We start from the raw sequence: 22,500 nt of genomic DNA on the forward strand, positions 1-22,500 counted from the left end.
AAATACCACATATAACAGGGTTCCCACCCTTCTTCCTAATTATTTCTATTGCTGAACTTTACCTGCTAATCAAATCCTCACTCCTAGGTCTGCCAATATCATTGCCTCCAGCACTGAGACAAATAATAGGATTGCTCCCATTTCCTCTCATGATGTCGTCCAGACAGCTAAGAATATCCTTCATCCCAGCCCCAGGAAAACATACCCTCTGCCTTCTCTTTCTATCTCTAAGACAAAAAGCCCTATCCATAAACTCAATCTGATTGTCCCAACTCAATGTTCTTACTTCGACTGGCGGTGTGCATGACGTTCTCGACAGTCCTAGTAGAGAAGGTCTTCGCTGGGATGTCTTCACTGGCTGGCTTCATTGTATCGTTAACAATTGTCCTTGTTGGAACTGTCTTCATTGGAATATCATGGATGGTCGATTCACATTCGTCTGTTAAGAAGGAAAAAGATTAATGGTTTTCACAGCGGTCTCCTGGGCCTTCATCTTCAGCTTCGTCCCTTCAGTTCCGACTAGCATCCATTCATTAGTCCGATCATCAGCGACACTGTTTCGGGGATAATCCTTTCACATACCCTTCAGTCATTGAATTTCTCTTCTTGCTTTTGTTAATTCTGCCTTAAGCTGGAGATATAGCTGCTTATAGTCGAGGGAAGCCATTATCACGATCTCAGGCAGCTAAGAACAGAGAGCAAATTAGTCACGTCTTGACAAAGCTAAGTACAGATCACCACTTAAATCCATCCCTTCTCACTTGAAAGAGTTGTCGAAGGTGTTTTCTGTACCAGGATACCATTGTCGCAGTGTCTGGCAGAGTGAATATCAAAATAGTATACAATACCGACAGATTAATAAGTAAGACACATGTGCAACAGTTAGGTATCTTTATTCAGAAAGATACCTAATTGTATCTTCTCTGACCACGACATGAGTTTGTTTAAATCCTCCTGAAGTTCAGTGACATCTTTCTCTGAATCACTTATCCTACCTATCTTCATGTTATCAGCGAATTTATTCCCTCGTCAACGCCATTAATGTATATTATAAACAACATTGGGCATAAAACTGTTCCCTGTGGAACTCCACTTGTTATAGATCCCCATTCAGATTTTACCCCATATATGCACACTTTCTGCTTCCTGTTGGTCAGTCACGCCTCGATCCATGACTGTACTTTTTCCCCAGTGCCATGAGCTGCCACTTTCTTTAACAGTCTTTTATGTGGTACTCTATCAAACGCTTTACTAAAATCCAAATAAATAATATTGAATTTTTTTTCGAGATCAACATCCTCAAAAACTTTACTGAAGTTAGTAAATTTGTTAGGCAGGAACGGCCCCTCGTGAATCCATGCCGAGTATCATAGATCAAATTATGCTTATCAAGATGGCTTCTTATAATATCAGTCATAATTGACTCTAGTAATTTGCCTACAGTTGAGGTCAGGCTTATTGGCCGGTAATTTGACGGTAGCAACTTTTCCCCTACTTTAAAAATAGAAATTACCTTAGCCATCTTCCATATATCAGACACTACGCCTGTTTGAAGAGATATATTAAAAATGTGAGCTAATGGTTCACAAAGTTCCATTTTGCACTCCTTAAGAACCTTGAAAAAAAGTTCATCAAGGCCCGGGGATATATTTTGCTTCAATCGGTCAATCTGATTACCATATCTCTAGTGACTGTGATATTATACAATTTTTTTCTTCAGACCCACTATAAAAATTAATTACTGGGATATTGTTAGTGTCTTCCTGTGTGAAAACCGAGAGGAAATAAAGTACTAAACGTCGTGCACATCTCATTCTCCTTGTCAGTAAGTTGCCCAGAGTTATTTTTAAGGGATCTATATTTTCTCTAACTTTTGTTCTATATACCTGGAAAAAAACTTTCGGGTTCGCTTTTTATTCATTCGCCATTTTAATTTCATAGTCCCGTTTTGCTTTTCTTATCCTTTTTTTAAGTTCCCTGTTTAGTGTGTATATTGGTCTACGAGATGGTCCTTACCTATTTTGGTACATCTATAAACTCTTGCTTCTGCCCTAAAAGATATTTAAGCCTATTGTTCATCCATTTCAGGCATTTTTATTCGATTTCATTTATCTAAACGGAATAAATGTTCTTTGGGCGGTGTATATAGTGCTGAGAAAACTCATATTGATAGTTCTCTTCGATACCGCAATCCAAAGATGAAAGGTATTCTCTAAGCCCATTGTAATCTGCTAAGCGAAAATCTAGGTCTGTTACTGAATTTTCCCTACTTTCATACTTCTAATCGATAATAAAGGCAATTGATTTGTGGTTACTTGCGCCAAGTTCCTCTGTTATCTCTAGATTAAGAATAAAGGTATTCTTGTTAGCCAAAACTAGATCAAGGAGGTTATTTCCCCTCGTTGGTTCTGTCACAAACTGCTCCAAAAAACAGTCTTGAACTACCTCCAGGAAGTCGTTTGACTCAAGATTCCCAGTCAATGAATTCAAATCTATTTGACTAAAATTAGTCTTCCAAAATTACTACGTTATCTTGCCTTAAGGCCCTAACAGTTTCCTTCCAGAGTCTCCCTAGGTTCCTATCCAAGTTTGGGGGACGGTAAATCACACCTAAAATTAATTTTCATACCCTAACGAAAATTCTACACAGACTCTGTGTGTTCTTTCAGTTTTAGTACCCACATGTATGTAGCACATATATAGTCATCCCAATCCCCTTCCCGTGTCTTCTATCAACGTGGAATAACTAGAAATTCTGAATGTGACATTCAGCAGGCATGTCCCGGTTCTTCATATCAAACCACATCTCAATTGTGGCAAATAAATCAATGTTAATCACACTTGCAATTAATCTCAAATCGTCCATCTTGTTTGTAGCGCTACGACTATTTGTATAATACATTTCTAGAACCCCCCTTCTTTTTTTCCCCTCCCTGCTCAGTCCTGCTCTGTCACTATATTACTGTCCTTATCACCTAGTCCCACTGGCTTTCCAATATTCATGAATAACTCTACCTTATTCTGCCTACAGCTGGTTTCTGGGAAGCTAAAACTATAGCTACACTGAGAGTTCTTCCTGCTCATTTCTATTGTATCATAGTTCATTGTTTTCCCACAAAAACCCATGCCACTATTTCTAGTTTAAAGTCCTAACAGCTCCCTTCACTGCATTGGCCAGTGCCCTCACCCCAGACCTAGATAAGTGGACCCCTTCCCTGGCATACATGTCATTTCTGCCATAGAAGAGGTCCCAGCTGTCTATAAATGGTGCTGCATTTTCTTGACAGTGTTTTTCTAGCCAGCAGTTAACACCAATTACCCTTGACAACCATTCATTTCCAACTACTCTCCATGGCAAAATGCCACATATTACAGAGCGCCCTCCCATCTTCCTAATTATGTCTATTGCTGACATGTACCTGCTAATCAGGTCCACACTCTTATGCCTGTCAACATCGTTGCCTCCAGCTGAGACATAATATGATTGCTCCCATTACCTCTTATGATGTTATCCAGATGGCTAACAATATCCTCCATCCCAGCCCCAGGAAAACACACCCTCCTCTTCCTATCTCTAAGACAAAACGCCTTATACATATACTTAACCTGATTGTCCCCAACTATAGCAATGCTCTTACCTTCAGTGACAGTGTTCATCATGACGTTCTCGATGGTCTTTGTAGAGATGGTCTTTGCTGGCATGTCTTCACTGGCTGGCTTTGCTGTGTTGTTAACAATGGTCCTTGTTAGAATTGGCTTCGTTGGAAAATCTTGGATGGTCGATTCACATTCGTCTGATAACAAGGAAAAAGAGTTGCTGGTCTTCACACAACAGTCTCCTGGACCTTCTTCAGCTTCATTTCTTCGGTTCCAACTAGCATCCAGTCGTTGAATTTCTCTTCTTGATTCCCTTAACTCTGCCTTATGTTGAAGATGTAGGTGCTCATAGTCGAGGGAAACCAACATCACAATCTCAGGTAGCTAAGAACGGATAGCACACTAATTATGTCTTGACAGAGGCAAATCTACATCACCAGTGATCATTGTTTTTGATACATTTTGCTTTCACGGTAGGCTTTAGGCTTTTCGTTTAACCACTAATTAAGAGTAAGACTCTCACACCTCTGAAAAGGAAATTAAAGTCGACTATCACACACACACACATATATATGCAAAACAACCACTCTGAAAGAACAGAGAAATTCCAAGCGCTTTCGTGACTACTCACATTATCAAGGAACTATGAAAGTAAAGCATCCAAGGAAGCTATATAAAGGGTCTGGCCAGCACCTCACTATCAGATCCCACAATGGTTAAACACCTGACGCGCGCCGACCCAACTGGACAGGTCCTTTGCACAACTCACCCACAAACTATTCTACCCAAGAAAATTTAAAAATTATTTGTCCAGTGTATTATTAAATTCTTCCCAAATTCTATTAATTATAAATGGATCTAATTTATATAAACCAAAGGAAATATTCATATTATTGTCAAAACTGCTTTTTATGAAACAAGATTCAATTATATTCCTGTCGACCATGGACTTGCTTGATACTACTTTCTCAACTTTTTGAAAATCAATTGGATGGTTAAAATCTCTTACATGAATAAATAGAGCATTGGAATCTTGTCCAGTTCTAATGCTATATTTATGTTGTTTTAATCTTAGTTCGAGATTTTTACCAGTTTGACCGTAATAAACTTTATCGCAAATTTTACAAGGAATCTTATAGACACATCCATCAGCATTTTGGAGGGAATTCTTTATCAAAAGTTTTTTTACTGTATCAAGATTTTTGAATACAACTTTAATATTAAAAGTCTTAAGAAGAGAAGGCATATCAACCAAGTTTTCATGGTAAGGGAGAACCAACATATTTTTAGTTGAATAAGGCTGGTTGTCCCTTTTTGGATTGTAAAAAGTATTTCTAACAACTTTAAAAGATTTATCAATTACATTTCTTGGGTATTTTAAATCATTACCAATTTCATAAATTTTGGATATTTCCTCATCTATGAACTCTGGACTACAAATTCGTAAAGCTCTCAAAAACATTGATGAGAAAACAGACAGTTTGACTCTATCTTGATGCGAGGAATAATAGTGGACATAGGAACAGTTATTTGTAGGTTTTCTGTAAATTTTAAATTTGAATTCATTATTACCCTTAATAATTAAAACATCTAGAAAAGGCAATGAGTTATATATATATATATATATATATATATATATATATATATATATATATATATATATATATATATATATATATATATATATATATATATATATAGGTAGTAGGTTGGTAGACAGCAACCACCCAGGGAAGTACTACCATCCTGCCAGATGACTGTGAAACAAAAACCTGTAACTGTTTTGCATGATGGTAGGATTACTGGTTTCTTTTTCTGTCTCATAAACACGCTAGATAACAGGGATATCTTGCTACTCCTACTTACACTTTGGTCACACTTCACAGACACGCACATGCATATATATATATACATACATCTAGGTTTTTCTCCTTTTTCTAGCTCTTGTTCTTCTTTATTTCTTCTATTGTCCATGGGGAAGTGGAAAAGAATCTTTCCTCCGTAAGCCATGCGTGTCGTATGAGGCGACTAAAATGCCGGGAGCAATGGGCTAGTAACCCCTTCTCCTGTAGACATTTACTAAAAAAGAGAAGAAGAAAAACTTTATAAAACTGGGATGCTTAAATGTGCGTGGATGTAGTGCGGATGACAAGAAACAGATGATTGCTGATGTTATGAATGAAAAGAAGTTGGATGTCCTGGCCCTAAGCGAAACAAAGCTGAAGGGGGTAGGAGAGTTTCAGTGGGGGGAAATAAATGGGATTAAATCTGGAGTATCTGAGAGAGTTAGAGCAAAGGAAGGGGTAGCAGTAATGTTAAATGATCAGTTATGGAAGGAGAAAAGAGAATATGAATGTGTAAATTCAAGAATTATGTGGATTAAAGTAAAGGTTGGATGCGAGAAGTGGGTCATAATAAGCGTGTATGCACCTGGAGAAGAGAGGAATGCAGAGGAGAGAGAGAGATTTTGGGAGATGTTAAGTGAATGTATAGGAGCCTTTGAACCAAGTGAGAGAGTAATTGTGGTAGGGGACCTGAATGCTAAAGTAGGAGAAACTTTTAGAGAGGGTGTGGTAGGTAAGTTTGGGGTGCCAGGTGTAAATGATAATGGGAGCCCTTTGATTGAACTTTGTATAGAAAGGGGTTTAGTTATAGGTAATACATATTTTAAGAAAAAGAGGATAAATAAGTATACAAGATATGATATAGGGCGAAATGACAGTAGTTTGTTGGATTATGTATTGGTAGATAAAAGACTGTTGAGTAGACTTCAGGATGTACATGTTTATAGAGGGGCCACAGATATATCAGATCACTTTCTAGTTGTAGCTACACTGAGAGTAAAAGGTAGATGGGATACAAGGAGAATAGAAGCATCAGGGAAGAGAGAGGTGAAGGTTTATAAACTAAAAGAGGAGGCAGTTAGGGTAAGATATAAACAGCTATTGGAGGATAGATGGGCTAATGAGAGCATAGGCAATGGGGTCGAAGAGGTATGGGGTAGGTTTAAAAATGTAGTGTTAGAGTGTTCAGCAGAAGTTTGTGGTTACAGGAAAGTGGGTGCAGGAGGGAAGAGGAGCGATTGGTGGAATGATGATGTAAAGAGAGTAGTAAGGGAGAAAAAGTTAGCATATGAGAAGTTTTTACAAAGTAGAAGTGATGCAAGGAGGGAAGAGTATATGGAGAAAAAGAGAGAGGTTAAGAGAGTGGTGAAGCAATGTAAAAAGAGAGCAAATGAGAGAGTGGGTGAGATGTTATCAACAAATTTTGTTGAAAATAAGAAAAAGTTTTGGAGTGAGATAAACAAGTTAAGAAAGCCTAGAGAACAAATGGATTTGTCAGTTAAAAATAGGAGAGGAGAGTTATTAAATGGAGAGTTAGAGGTATTGGGAAGATGGAGGGAATATTTTGAGGAATTGTTAAATGTTGATGAAGATAGGGAAGCTGTGATTTCGTGTATAGGGCAAGGAGGAATAACATCTTGTAGGAGTGAGGAAGAGCCAGTTGTGAGTGTGGGGGAAGTTCGTGAGGCAGTAGGTAAAATGAAAGGGGGTAAGGCAGCTGGGATTGATGGGATAAAGATAGAAATGTTAAAAGCAGGTGGGGATATAGTTTTGGAGTGGTTGGTGCAATTATTTAATAAATGTATGGAAGAGGGTAAGGTACCTAGGGATTGGCAGAGAGCATGCATAGTTCCTTTGTATAAAGGCAAAGGGGATAAAAGAGAGTGCAAAAATTATAGGGGGATAAGTCTGTTGAGTATACCTGGTAAAGTGTATGGTAGAGTTATAATTGAAAGAATTAAGAGTAAGACGGAAAATAGGATAGCAGATGAACAAGGAGGCTTTAGGAAAGGTAGGGGGTGTGTGGACCAGGTGTTTACAGTGAAACATATAAGTGAACAGTATTTAGATAAGGCTAAAGAGGTCTTTGTGGCATTTATGGATTTGGAAAAGGCGTATGACAGGGTGGATAGGGGGACAATGTGGCAGATGTTGCGAGTGTATGGTGTAGGAGGTAGGTTACTGAAAGCAGTAAAGAGTTTTTACGAGGATAGTGAGGCTCAAGTTAGAGTATGTAGGAAAGAGGGAAATTTTTTCCCAGTAAAAGTAGGCCTTAGACAAGGATGTGTGATGTCACCGTGGTTGTTTAATATATTTATAGATGGGGTTGTAAGAGAAGTAAATGCGAGGGTCTTGGCAAGAGGCGTGGAGTTAAAAGATAAAGAATCACACACAAAGTGGGAGTTGTCACAGCTGCTCTTTGCTGATGACACTGTGCTCTTGGGAGATTCTGAAGAGAAGTTGCAGAGATTGGTGGATGAATTTGGTAGGGTGTGCAAAAGAAGAAAATTAAAGGTGAATACAGGAAAGAGTAAGGTTATGAGGATAACAAAAAGATTAGGTGATGAAAGATTGAATATCAGATTGGAGGGAGAGAGTATGGAGGAGGTGAACGTATTCAGATATTTGGGAGTGGACGTGTCAGCAGATGGGTCTATGAAAGATGAGGTGAATCATAGAATTGATGAGGGAAAAAGAGTGAGTGGTGCACTTAGGAGTTTGTGGAGACAAAGAACTTTGTCCTTGGAGGCAAAGAGGGGAATGTATGAGAGTATAGTTTTACCAACGCTCTTATATGGGTGTGAAGCATGGGTGATGAATGTTGCAGCGAGGAGAAGGCTGGAGGCAGTGGAGATGTCATGTCTGAGGGCAATGTGTGGTGTGAATATAATGCAGAGAATTCGTAATTTGGAAGTTAGGAGGAGGTGCGGGATTACCAAAACTGTTGTCCAGAGGGCTGAGGAAGGGTTGTTGAGGTGGTTCGGACATGTAGAGAGAATGGAGCGAAACAGAATGACTTCAAGAGTGTATCAGTCTGTAGTGGAAGGAAGGCGGGGTAGGGGTCGGCCTAGGAAAGGTTGGAGGGAGGGGGTAAAGGAGGTTTTGTGTGCGAGGGGCTTGGACTTCCAGCAGGCATGCGTGAGCGTGTTTGATAGGAGTGAATGGAGACAAATGGTTTTTAATACTTGACGTGCTGTTGGAGTGTGAGCAAAGTAACATTTATGAATGGATTCAGGGAAACCGGCAGGCCGGACTTGAGTCCTGGAGATGGGAAATACAGTGCCTGCACTCTGAAGGAGGGGTGTTAATGTTGCAATTTAAAAACTGTAGTGTAAAGCACCCTTCTGGCAAGACAGTGATGGAGTGAATGATGGTGAAAGTTTTTCTTTTTCGGGCCACCCTGCCTTGGTGGGAATCGGCCAGTGTGATAATAATAATAAATAATATTTATATATATATATATATATATATATATATATATATATATATATATATATATATATATATATATATATTACGAATAGATCTTTTTTAAAAAGGTTCAGAATTACCCCGGGTTACGTTTTCTTCTCAAGGAGAAAAAGGGGGGGGTCTCCTTTTATTCTAATACAGTTATTGAAACAAATTCCTTGACGTTTCGTTTATATCAATCTTAATCAAAAGGGGTAACTCAAGACAAAGCCGTCTATACTATGTTAACTTTAATGAACATGTTTATCTTCATTCAGAGTATACAATAATGGTATATTCAAATTCTTATGAATTGGGCCCATTAAATACTAAGCAATTTCAATGCTTAAAATATACCAATTTAATAATCTTTGTACATACTATTTAAATTACTATATATACTTCCTTACAGCTCAGATAGAGGTACCACTTTTCCAATAACTGAGAAAACACCAATTTCCCAAGCTCGTCCTTGCATTAGGGAGGTGTATGCGAACACTGTAAAATAATCCTCGAATAGATGAGTTGGTCCGTTTCCCCATTCACAGGGTAGACGAGGAAGAGCCAAAGCTAAGTAGGACTGTTCTCAGAGCTTGCCCGAGAGAGACTGCCGGGAACAACCCTCGTGAATGGCAGGTAAACAGAAGGCGCCAAATCATGACGCCATAAACAACCCAACTCTTGGACAAAGTCGAGCTTGTTATACTTAACCGTACATACATACACAAATGATGAAGGATGACTGATAATACTATGACGATCCAGCGGCTTCTGTTTAGCTATTACCGAAGCAGCTAGCGAGGTAATATTATCTGGATGATAAAAGCAAAGAAATATTACGATACAACGTAACAATATATATATGAATAAGAATTCTCCCCAGAGCCAGGGCTTAATTTAGCAGCGGAAAGCTTGATGGAGATGGGGAGCGAAGAAAGGCGCAGGAGTTCACGTGGAGTTTATTTTACTGTCATATTTGGACCGATCCATTCTTTAACTTTTTAAACACTACTTTCGGTAAGGACGTGAGTTGTGCATAGTTGTCGAATTCTTCGATGAATTGTTTTACAAAATCCTGGACTTGTCATGGTATGAAGTTATCTGGGTCAACGCAGGTGTATTTGACAGTTCCATTGCAGAGTCTTTGGCGAACATGGTGTTCTTGTTGGTAGTGAAGAATATATATATATATATATATATATATATATATATATATATATATATATATATATATATATATATATATATATATATATATATATATATATATATATATATATATATATATATTATTTTTTTATTTTATTATCACACTGGCCGATTCCCACCAAGGCAGGGTGGCCCGAAAAAGAAAAACTTTCACCATCATTCACTCCATCACTGTCTTGCCAGAAGGGTGCTTTACACTACAGTTTTTAAACTGCAACATTAACACCCCTCCTTCAGAGTGCAGGCACTGTACTTCCCATCTCCAGGACTCAAGTCTGGCCTGCCGGTTTCCCTGAATCCCTTCATAAATGTTACTTTGCTCACACTCCAACAGCACGTCAAGTATTAAAAACCATTTGTCTCCATTCACTCCTATCAAACACGCTCACGCATGCCTGCTGGAAGTCCAAGCCCCTCGCACACAAAACCTCCTTTACCCCCTCCCTCCAACCCTTCCTAGGCCGACCCCTACCCCGCCTTCCTTCCACTACAGACTGATACACTCTTGAAGTCATTCTGTTTCGCTCCATTCTCTCTACATGTCCGAACCACCTCAACAACCCTTCCTCAGCCCTCTGGACAACAGTTTTGGTAATCCCGCACCTCCTCCTAACTTCCAAACTACGAATTCTCTGCATTATATTCACACCACACATTGCCCTCAGACATGACATCTCCACTGCCTCCAGCCTTCTCCTCGCTGCAACATTCATCACCCACGTTTCACACCCATATAAGAGCGTTGGTAAAACTATACTCTCATACATTCCCCTCTTTGCCTCCAAGGACAAAGTTCTTTGTCTCCACAGACTCCTAAGTGCACCACTCACTCTTTTTCCCTCATCAATTCTATGATTCACCTCATCTTTCATAGACCCATCCGCTGACACGTCCACTCCCAAATATCTGAATACGTTCACCTCCTCCATACTCTCTCCCTCCAATCTGATATTCAATCTTTCATCATCTAATCTTTTTGTTATCCTCATAACCTTACTCTTTCCTGTATTCACCTTTAATTTTCTTCTTTTGCACACCCTACCAAATTCATCCACCAATCTCTGCAGCTTCTCTTCAGAATCTCCCAAGAGCACAGTGTCATCAGCAAAGAGCAGCTGTGACAACTCCCACTTTGTGTGTGATTCTTTATCTTTTAACTCCACGCCTCTTGCCAAGACCCTCGCATTTACTTCTCTTACAACCCCATCTATAAATATATTAAACAACCACGGTGACATCACACATCCTTGTCTAAGGCCTACTTTTACTGGGAAAAAATTTCCCTCTTTCCTACATACTCTAACTTGAGCCTCACTATCCTCGTAAAAACTCTTCACTGCTTTCAGTAACCTACCTCCTACACCATACACTTGCAACATCTGCCACATTGCCCCCCTATCCACCCTGTCATACGCCTTTTCCAAATCCATAAATGCCACAAAGACCTCTTTAGCCTTATCTAAATACTGTTCACTTATATGTTTCACTGTAAACACCTGGTCCACACACCCCCTACCTTTCCTAAAGCCTCCTTGTTCATCTGCTATCCTATTCTCCGTCTTACTCTTAATTCTTTCAATTATAACTCTACCATACACTTTACCAGGTACACTCAACAGACTTATCCCCCTATAATTTTTGCACTCTCTTTTATCCCCTTTGCCTTTATACAAAGGAACTATGCATGCTCTCTGCCAATCCCTAGGTACCTTACCCTCTTCCATACATTTATTAAATAATTGCACCAACCACTCCAAAACTATATCCCCACCTGCTTTTAACATTTCTATCTTTATCCCATCAATCCCGGCTGCCTTACCCCCTTTCATTTTACCTACTACCTCACGAACTTCCCCCACACTCACAACTGGCTCTTCCTCACTCCTACAAGATGTTATTCCTCCTTGCCCTATACACGAAATCACAGCTTCCCTATCTTCATCAACATTTAACAATTCCTCAAAATATTCCCTCCATCTTCCCAATACCTCTAACTCTCCATTTAATAACTCTCCTCTCCTATTTTTAACTGACAAATCCATTTGTTCTCTAGGCTTTCTTAACTTGTTAATCTCACTCCAAAACTTTTTCTTATTTTCAACAAAATTTGTTGATAACATCTCACCCACTCTCTCATTTGCTCTCTTTTTACATTGCTTCACCACTCTCTTAACCTCTCTCTTTTTCTCCATATACTCTTCCCTCCTTGCATCACTTCTACTTTGTAAAAACTTCTCATATGCTAACTTTTTCTCCCTTACTACTCTCTTTACATCATCATTCCACCAATCGCTCCTCTTCCCTCCTGCACCCACTTTCCTGTAACCACAAACTTCTGCTGAACACTCTAACACTACATTTTTAAACCTACCCCATACCTCTTCGACCCCATTGCCTATGCTCTCATTAGCCCATCTATCCTCCAATAGCTGTTTATATCTTACCCTAACTGCCTCCTCTTTTAGTTTATAAACCTTCACCTCTCTCTTCCCTGATGCTTCTATTCTCCTTGTATCCCATCTACCTTTTACTCTCAGTGTAGCTACAACTAGAAAGTGATCTGATATATCTGTGGCCCCTCTATAAACATGTACATCCTGAAGTCTACTCAACAGTCTTTTATCTACCAATACATAATCCAACAAACTACTGTCATTTCGCCCTACATCATATCGTGTATACTTATTTATCCTCTTTTTCTTAAAATATGTATTACCTATAACTAAACCCCTTTCTATACAAAGTTCAATCAAAGGGCTCCCATTATCATTTACACCTGGCACCCCAAACTTACCTACCACACCCTCTCTAAAAGTTTCTCCTACTTTAGCATTCAGGTCCCCTACCACAATTACTCTCTCACTTGGTTCAAAGGCTCCTATACATTCACTTAACATCTCCCAAAATCTCTCTCTCTCCTCTGCATTCCTCTCTTCTCCAGGTGCATACACGCTTATTATGACCCACTTCTCGCATCCAACCTTTACTTTAATCCACATAATTCTTGAATTTACACATTCATATTCTCTTTTCTCCTTCCATAACTGATCATTTAACATTACTGCTACACCTTCCTTTGCTCTAACTCTCTCAGATACTCCAGATTTAATCCCATTTATTTCCCCCCACTGAAACTCTCCTACCCCCTTCAGCTTTGTTTCGCTTAGAGCCAGGACATCCAACTTCTTTTCATTCATAACATCAGCAATCATTTGTTTCTTGTCATCCGCACTACATCCACGCACATTTAAGCATCCCAGTTTTATAAAGTTTTTCTTCTTCTCTTTTTTAGTAAATGTATACAGGAGAAGGGGTTACTAGCCCATTGCTCCCGGCATTTTAGTCGCCTCATACTAGTCGCCTACATATATATATATGTATATATATATATATATATATATATATATATATATATATATATATATATATATATATATATATATATATATATATATATATATATATATATTTATATTGTTTTGTATTACTATATCAAGAATTTTAAATGCAACTAGAATTTTGCAGTTCTTAAATAGAGAAGGTATATCAAGAAAGTTTTCAGGACATGGCAGAACCATCATATTCTTGGTTGAATATAGTTCCTTATCCATTCTAGGATTATAAAATGTATTGTAATTTAAAAAAAAAAAGCCAATGAAAATTGGATATTTTACATCAAATGCTATTTCATAACTCTTCAGTATTTCCTCATCTATGAACTCTGAGCTGAAAATCAAATAGAGTATCCTCTGTCCTCTACCAAGACTTTAAAAGTGAGTCTAGAGAAGTGTCCCTAGGTACACCACAGGGAGGAGTTCTCAGTTCCATGCTATTTAATATTCTGATTAATGCTCTCCTAAATGTTCTACCTGCCTCACCTAAACATATAGCTATAAGCTATGCTGATGACATCATGATCCACACAACAGGGCATAAGAAGATGAATACAATACTTAATGAAGTTCAAGCAATTTGTAATCAACTAGGTCTCATAATATCTTCCTCTAAAACAAAGATATTAACAAGCAAACGACATCCCCCACCCATCTATTTGCAGGGTGAAAACATCAGCTACGTTAAAACTTACAGATATCTTGGTGTAGATGTACCCTTTAACAAATCCACTATACCACAACTAAATAAGAAATGCAAAGATAGGCTAAATGCTCTCAAAACTGTTGCTGGTTACAACCCCAACTATGGTGCTAATGTGAGAATCGTGAGAATGATGTACATAGCCTATGTTAGGTCCTTAATTGATTATGCTGCTCCCATATTGATATTAGCTAGAAAAAGTTCCCTCCGACATTTGGAGTTAATGCAAAATGAAGCTCTCAGAATTATTCTCGGTTGTCCCAAATCTACAAAGGTTCTTAATATGAGGAAGAAGCTAGGTATTTCTAGTATCAATGATAGGATTGTTGAGATTAACACTGTACTCGGTATTATAATGTTAAGAAATGAACCAGACACTGTCACAATGAACCAGACACTGTCATAATGAACCTTACCAAGTGTCTAGAAGTAAATACACACAGATCTAAATGGATTGTGAAAACGTGCAATTGCATTAAGTTTTATAACCTGTATGAACTGTATCACTGTAGACAACAAGAGCATTTCACCCCTCCATGAAAGATGTGTTCATTTAATATCACATACCTGCAAGTCCCTCCCAAGAAGCTCATTGCTATTAATCCCTTCCTTAAATCACTTGTTAAAGCAACTGCTCAAGAAGAAATTTCTCGCCTAGCTGGTAGTAATAAGTTATCACAAGTAATATACACTGATGAATCTAAACAGGAGTCTTCTGGCAGGGCTGCATCTGCTCTTGCTGCCACTTCCCTAGTTAAGAACGATAATAGACTTGTTGAACTAGGCATAAGAATTAACAACTGGGCGTCTACATTGCAAACTGAACTGTTTGCTATCCTAATGGCGCTAAAGCTAACCTATGACACTGAGCTAGACTCTATCATCATTGCTGATTCTATGTCATCACTGAAGGCTCTTAACTCATATAATGACTCCAACAACATGCTCATTGGAGAAGCCAGGTATAGATACTCAAAAATCAGGGACAAAGGAATTAATGTACAATTGCTATTGTACAATTGCTATGGATCCCATCACACACTGGATTACTCCTTCATGATAAAGTTGATATGTTAGCTAAGAAGAGTACCTAGACGGAGAGTGTAGAATATAACTTTGGTATATCTGTGTCTAGCATTAGGAATAATATTAGGGGAGAAGTAAATAATGAAAATGATTGTTATAGATAAGTATGTTTATGGAGCAACTTGCAATGTGAACAGACTGACTGATGTTGTAGTGGCCAGACTTAGGCTTGGTTATAAGTACTTCTGGCAGTTTGGGAGACACACAGATGATCAAACTAAATGTAAATTATGTGATCAGGCATATGGTCACTGTCTTGAACACAATGTGCTTAATTGTCCACTTATTGAGGAAGACGGAGATAGACAATATAATAACCCACGTGACATGTCAAGATATCTTATTAATGAAAATAAGATACCAGATATACAAAGCAAATTTCCTAAATTTGCCTGTAACAGATAATTGAACTATAGATATGTAGATATAAATCCATACGTATTCCTGTTAACCCTTTGGGGCCTAGTTCCTAGGCCTTTTGTGTATCCATATGCTCTTGCCCTACCGTCAACAGGATGGATATGGGGTCCACAATAAACTTGCCACTTCGGTGGCAAAATCTAAATCTGAGCTGCAAATGCGCAGAGTTCTCAAGAACATGGAGGAGAACACAGAACGTTTAACTCTGTCCAAAAGTGATGAATAATAGTGTACATAACAGCAGTTATTTGTTGATTTTTTGTATATTTTGAATTTAAATTATTGGTTTCTTTTAATAATTAAAGTATCTAAAAATGACAGTGAGTTACTTTGTTCAAGCAGCAAATTTTATGGATGGAGCTAGGATAGCTTATTTTAGTAGGAATTGATTTATATCTATATTCTTAGGCATTAAACATAGAACGCCACCCACATATCTGTACCATTTAGCTTTATCAGGAAAAATTCTGTTAAGCAGTCTGGTTTGCTGAGGACTGGTGAGAGAAGATTTCCCGTTGCCATACCAATTTTTTAATGTAAAACTCTCCATTAAACACACTTTACATCAACAACACAACGTTTAATAAATCAATAACTGTTGATACGAACATTGGTCATCATAATTACAGAAGTCTTCTGATGGGAAACTTAGTAAATCATCAACTGGGACGTTTGTGAATTACGATGTGACATCAAAACTAACCATATTGTAATCATATAAGTCAGTACCATTTTTCAGCATTCGACTTAAGGGGCACTTCAATTTCCCTGTCTTCTAATAATATATTATTTTTTCCCTGTAATCTACCTTGTCCATGATTACTATCTCATTTGTTTTGTCTGATTTCATAAGGTGAAGTCCAGGATCTTTCCTTAATTCATGGTATAATTTAACAAATCTTTGAGGACGATTGTGTTGTAGACAAACCAAATGCGATAGTAATTAGGAACAAGGTAGATTATAGGGGAAAATAATAATGGTATTAGGAGACAGGGAAACTGAGGCGCCTCGTAAGAAGACCGTTGTGCAGGCGAAATGTTTCCACAATGAAGATAACCAAATATTGCAAATATGTTTTATTCATTAACATGCCAGCGAGTCTCAAGATCTTCCTAACGTGACCAGTAGACGTACCGGGGTGTTTCTCAAATACTAACCCACTGTTTTTTGTACCACCTTTTAATGCTCTCTCCTACCTAAAAATTTAAATGCACTACTTCGCAGCAGACTTGAAAAAGTCTGCTGCGAAAAGGAAACGTCGTCTAAATGAACTTTCCAGTTGCTGCTGAAAGTATTCCCAAAGTGTCTACTGCTAAAAACTATTTTCCACTATATTTCACAAGAGAAATTTTCTTTAATTATTTCATATAATAATAAATTGCTTTTTAATGGGTAGTCTTTTGTATATTGTATTTATTAATAATATTTAACTTCAAATGCCTCATATATAAATCTTGTGAAATAAGGTTCATAGATTTATTTGTCCTCTGTTTTAGAAAGGAATCTGAAAGAAAATTCTTGGCAATTTCTTGATCCTTTTTATTACATGATAATCTTATAAAAACTATAATAATATCCATTGCAGGAGAAGGAACACAGACGCCAGTGACTAACAGCAGTGATTCGCTCCAGGATACCGACAGTGACAATAACGAAGGTAACAACAATGTTGTGTGGATGTTCTGTGGTGTCGCCGGAGCCATCGCTATGGTGTTGTTGGGACTGAAGTTCGTCATCAAAGAGATCATTATCAAAACACACAGGCAGCAAGAGAACCTACAGTGTTCTGCCTCCAACATCATGCACACACCTGCACCTACATCTCCCGAAGCATCTCCTTCAACACCTGGGTTAGGCACTGAGAGTCAAGTCTTGCATCTTGGATCACTGGGCATCAGAACCATCCTCTCAGAATCACCTTGTGCACCTCGGTGTTGTGTATTAAACGACCGTTTGCTTCTACAGTACAAAGCGGTCCGGTTTCTACCTGAATTTGATGGTGCTGGAGAGAGCAATGATGTAAATATTAGTAGTGGGAATTTAAGCACAACGGTACGATGTGGAAATTTTGAATACAGAACACTTCCAAGGAAGACTGGTGTGCAGCCATCAGCAACCAAGGTGCAGATACGCTCTTCTCTCGATGACCATGTATATGAGAGTGTTACAGACTATGAAGTATCACCTGGTAGCCACACTAGCAACAACAGCATTTATGATTCATATGACTCATTCTGTCAACAAACTTGATGAGGGAGACTGTCAGAGAATGTGATCATGAACAGAATTCTCCAGTGAAGGTAATCTTAGTCTGTACGGGTGTAGCGCTCTTCCATGATTATAATAACAATCTTTGAAATTGTTATGAGTTATAGTGTGGTTCCCTGCTGAACTATATAAGTTACTGTGATAATTATTTCGTACTCTTATTACTGCCGTGTTTTATCAAGTCTTCATGCACAGCAATATATTATATTAATCAACATACAATGTGTCCAGTTTCAAATATAAACTACAGTTTATAGAATATAATCTAGAGTACATAGAATATAGAAACAACTTTTATTATTTAGCAATGGATAATATTAAATTGGGTTTAATATGAAGGACCCCAATGGAAATAAGTCACTTTGTCTGGCTTTTTTGGGTTATCCTAGATTCCCTATGCATATGCTGCTATGTATGATAATCTGTGCAATTGTATTTGTGTATGCCTGAATAAACTTACTTATTAACTTAATGTAAAATTTGTCTGTTCATTCCACACTACTTTACCTTCCACCCATATACTTTTTGTTTTTGGGGGCAATGTTTGTTGTAGAGGCATTGGGCTTTTTTAGAAAATTATTTATACATTCATTTATGTCTGTATATGTTTCGAGCTCATTTTGCCAATCGATGTTATTCATAGCTGCTATAAAGTTGTTAACAGCTGTCTTGTCATGTAGTCTGAAGGTTGCTTTAATAATGTCTTGTGGCAATTTGCCCAGATTAGTTATGAGAAAGGTTGGGTAGTGGTCTGTAGTGTTGTCTGTGATTATGCCTGATTTTAAAGGGGATATGGCATTTGTCCAGATGTGGTCTATTAAGGAGATATTTGTCTCGGTGATTCTTGTAGGTTTAGATATTGCTGGTAGCAACAGGCAGTTGCTTATAGTGTTTGTGAATTCGGTTACTTGTGGGTCCTGGTCGTATAGTATGTTTATGTTGAAATCACCTGTTAGTAGCAGGTGGTCTTTATTCATGTGTGCATCAGTAATCATGTTTCCTAGTTTGTAACTAAAGTGGTAAATGTTTGACTGTGGTACTCTGTAGATGTTTATAACTGTGAGGGGCTTTTTGCAGGTCTTTTGATTTAAATTTGGCTATGATATATTCTCCATGTTCATCCCTTGTGCAAGATTTATTGATACATTCGAGTTGATTTGAGTAGTATATAGCTGTTCCTCCCCCTTGCTGGTCTGTTCTACAGTTGTGTATGGACATGTAGCCAGGAATGGTATAGAAATCTGTAATATCAGGCTTAAGCCAGGTTTCTGTGAGTGTGATGATTGATATATTGGAATGAAGGGAATTGAGTAATGCTGTGAGGTCGTCATAATGTTTGCTCAAGGATCTGACATTGTAGTTAAAGATGGTTATGTTATTGTTTGCACTGAGTAATGTCTTTGCTTGGTCTGCTGTGTAGTAATTACAGTTACTGGTTGATTCATGTAATTCATTTTGTAAAAAGTTTACATCAGGATCTATGTCTGTAGTCATAAGATGAGAGTAATTTTACAAACTAGATTTTCTGAGTAAAATAATATAAGAGTTATACTGAATCTACAACTAGACTTAGGAATAATACTATGTAATTATTCTAAAACTTTTAAAAATATAGAACAACTATGGATTATTATAGAATAGATAATTCAGTTATACATTTTGGGATCTAAATAGCACCTTAATTATTTTAAAAAATGTGAGCTTATGAACTACGGTAGATATTTACAGCTAAAATAAAGGAGCTAGTGAATATAATAATCAAAGAATGAATTAAAAAAACAAAAACAGTAGCACCTGAGATAGTCAATAGCACCTGGATTATTTTAATAAATGTGACTATATGGACAAGAGGGAAAAATATTAAAACACCTGAAACTGACCCTTTAATTGTTATTAAAACTAATGAGTATAGCAGTTACTGAATAAAGGGCGGTACAATGTATTGGTATATAGAAAATTATTTCAGGAGAAATGTAAAAAGGGACTAAATTAAGTAGTGGTAAACAACCTTTAAAGGATAGATAGTCACTATGATATGAAATTAACCTGAGAGTAAGATTTGACTTATAGCATAAAGTTTGAGCAATTAATATCACAAAAGCGAGCGGCCCATGTCCTTTCGCATGCTATTATCACTAGAAACTAGCACTTTCCCGACACTACTCGAGACAGCAAGGGTTACACCAATACATAAAGGTGGTGACCCTACAGACGTAAACAGCTATAGGCCAATATCAAACTTACCATTGCTATCCAAAATCTTCGAGAAACTCGTGCACAGGAGACTATATTCATTTATAACGTCACAAAACATACTCAACCACTGAAGATTTGGATTTAGGAAAAATAAAAGCACTAATGATGCAATTATGAAAATGCTAGACCTGCTTTACACAGCATTGGAAAATAAGGAATATCCGCTAGGAATTTTTATTGACCTTTTATTGGCCTGTACATTGCAGAGTCACTTGTTTGCACAGAACTGCTAAATGCCTCAAATGATGTAGTGGAAGTTTTAGCAGTAAAGGTCGAGAACCAAAACCTAGTCATTGTGGTAGTCTACAAGCCTCCGGATGCAACATCCCAGCAATTCCAGGAACAGCTGTTAAAAATTGACCACTGTATGGAAAATCTTCCAGCTCCTGCACCCAACATCTTGCTCCTGGGGGATTTCAACTTAAGGCACCTAAAATGGAGGAATATATCAAATAATATTGTTGCAGAAATAACACCAGGAGGCAGCTCTGATGAAAACTCACACTCACACGAGCTTTTAAATCTCTGCACAAAATTCAATTTAAACCAGCAAATAATAGAGCCTACTAGACTGGAGAATACACTAGACCTCATCTTAACTAACAATGATGATCTGATAAGAAATGTCACCATATCAAAAACAATATACTCAGATCACAACATAATTGAGGTTCAGTCATGTATGCGCGGAGCCCCAGACCGACATAATGAGATTAGTCACGAGGGAGCATTCACCAAATTCAACTTCAATAACAAAAACATAAAGTGGGACCAAGTAAACCAAGTCCTAACCGATATAAGCTGGGAAGATATACTAAGCAACACAGACCCCAACTTATGCCTAGAACAGATTAACTCGGTGGCACTCGATGTATGCACAAGGCTTATTCCTCTAAGAAAAAGGAGGAGTAGATGTAAAATAGAAAGAGACAGGCGCTCCCTTTACAGGCGACGGAAAAGAATAACAGAGCGGCTGAAAGAGGTCAATATATCTGAAATGCGTAGGGAGACACTGGTCAGAGAAATAGCAAGCATCAAACTTAAGCTAAAAGAATCCTTTAGGAGTCAGGAATCGCGGGAAGAACTAAAAGCCATAAATGAAATCGAAAGAAACCCAAAGTATTTCTTCTCCTATGCCAAATCAAAGTCGAGAACAACGTCCAGTATTGGGCCCCTACTTAAACAAGATGGGTCCTACACAGATGACAGCAAGGAAATGAGTGAGCTACTCAAGTCCCAATATGACTCAGTTTTTAGCAAGCCGCTAACCAGACTGAGAGTCGAAGATCAAAATGAATTTTTTATGAGAGAGCCACAAAATTTGATTAACACAAGCCTATCCGATGTTATCCTGACGCCAAATGACTTCGAACAGGCGATAAATGACATGCCCATGCACTCTGCCCCAGGGCCAGACTCATGGAACTCTGTGTTCATCAAGAACTGCAAGAAGCCCCTATCACGAGCCTTTTCCATCCTATGGAGAGGGAGCATGGACACGGGGGTCGTCCCACAGTTACTAAAAATAACAGACATAGCCCCACTCCACAAAAGGGGCAGTAAAGCAACAGCAAAGAACTACAGACCATAACATCCCATATCATAAAAATCTTTGAAAGGGTTCTAAGAAGCAAGATCACCACCCATCTAGAAACCCATCAGTTACACAACCCAGGGCAACATGGGTTTAGAACAGGTCGCTCCTGTCTGTCTCAACTATTGGATCACTACGACAAGGTCCTAAATGCACTAGAAGACAAAAAGAATGCAGATGTAATATATACAGACTTTGCAAAAGCCTTCGACAAGTGTGACCATGGCGTAATAGCGCACAAAATGCGTGCTGAAGGAATAACAGGAAAAGTCGGTCGATGGATCTATAATTTCCTCACTAACAGAACACAGAGAGTAGTCGTCAACAGAGTAAAGTCCGAGGCAGCTACGGTGAAAAGCTCTGTTCCACAAGGCACAGTACTCGCTCCCATCTTGTTCCTCATCCTCATATCCGACATAGACAAGGATGTCAGCCACAGCACCGTGTCTTCCTTTGCAGATGACACCCGAATCTGCATGACAGTGTCTTCCATTGCAGACACTGCAAAGCTCCAGGCGGACATCAACCAAATCTTTCAGTGGGCTGCAGAAAACAATATGAAGTTTAACGATGAGAAATTTCAGCTACTCAGATATGGTAAACATGAGGAAATTAAATCTTCATCAGAGTACAAAACAAATTCTGGCCACAAAATAGAGCGAAACACCAACGTCAAAGAC

At 38.2% G+C, this 22,500-nt stretch overlaps 1 protein-coding gene across 1 annotated transcript in view; it reads left to right on the top strand.

Annotated features, from left to right (window-relative positions):
- Nucleotides 1-19,554, top strand: part of LOC128700104 (uncharacterized) — a 62,600-nt gene extending 43,046 nt beyond the window's left edge. The window contains exon 4 of the mRNA XM_053793059.2: nucleotides 17,288-19,554. Coding sequence (XP_053649034.2) covers nucleotides 17,288-17,952 — 665 coding nt within the window. The 3' untranslated portion in view covers nucleotides 17,953-19,554. The remainder of the gene's footprint in view (nucleotides 1-17,287) is intronic.
- Nucleotides 19,555-22,500: the final 2,946 nt, after the last annotated feature.

This window comes from Cherax quadricarinatus, chromosome 20 (genome assembly GCF_038502225.1).
Source record: "Cherax quadricarinatus isolate ZL_2023a chromosome 20, ASM3850222v1, whole genome shotgun sequence".
Lineage (NCBI taxonomy): Eukaryota > Metazoa > Arthropoda > Malacostraca > Decapoda > Parastacidae > Cherax > Cherax quadricarinatus.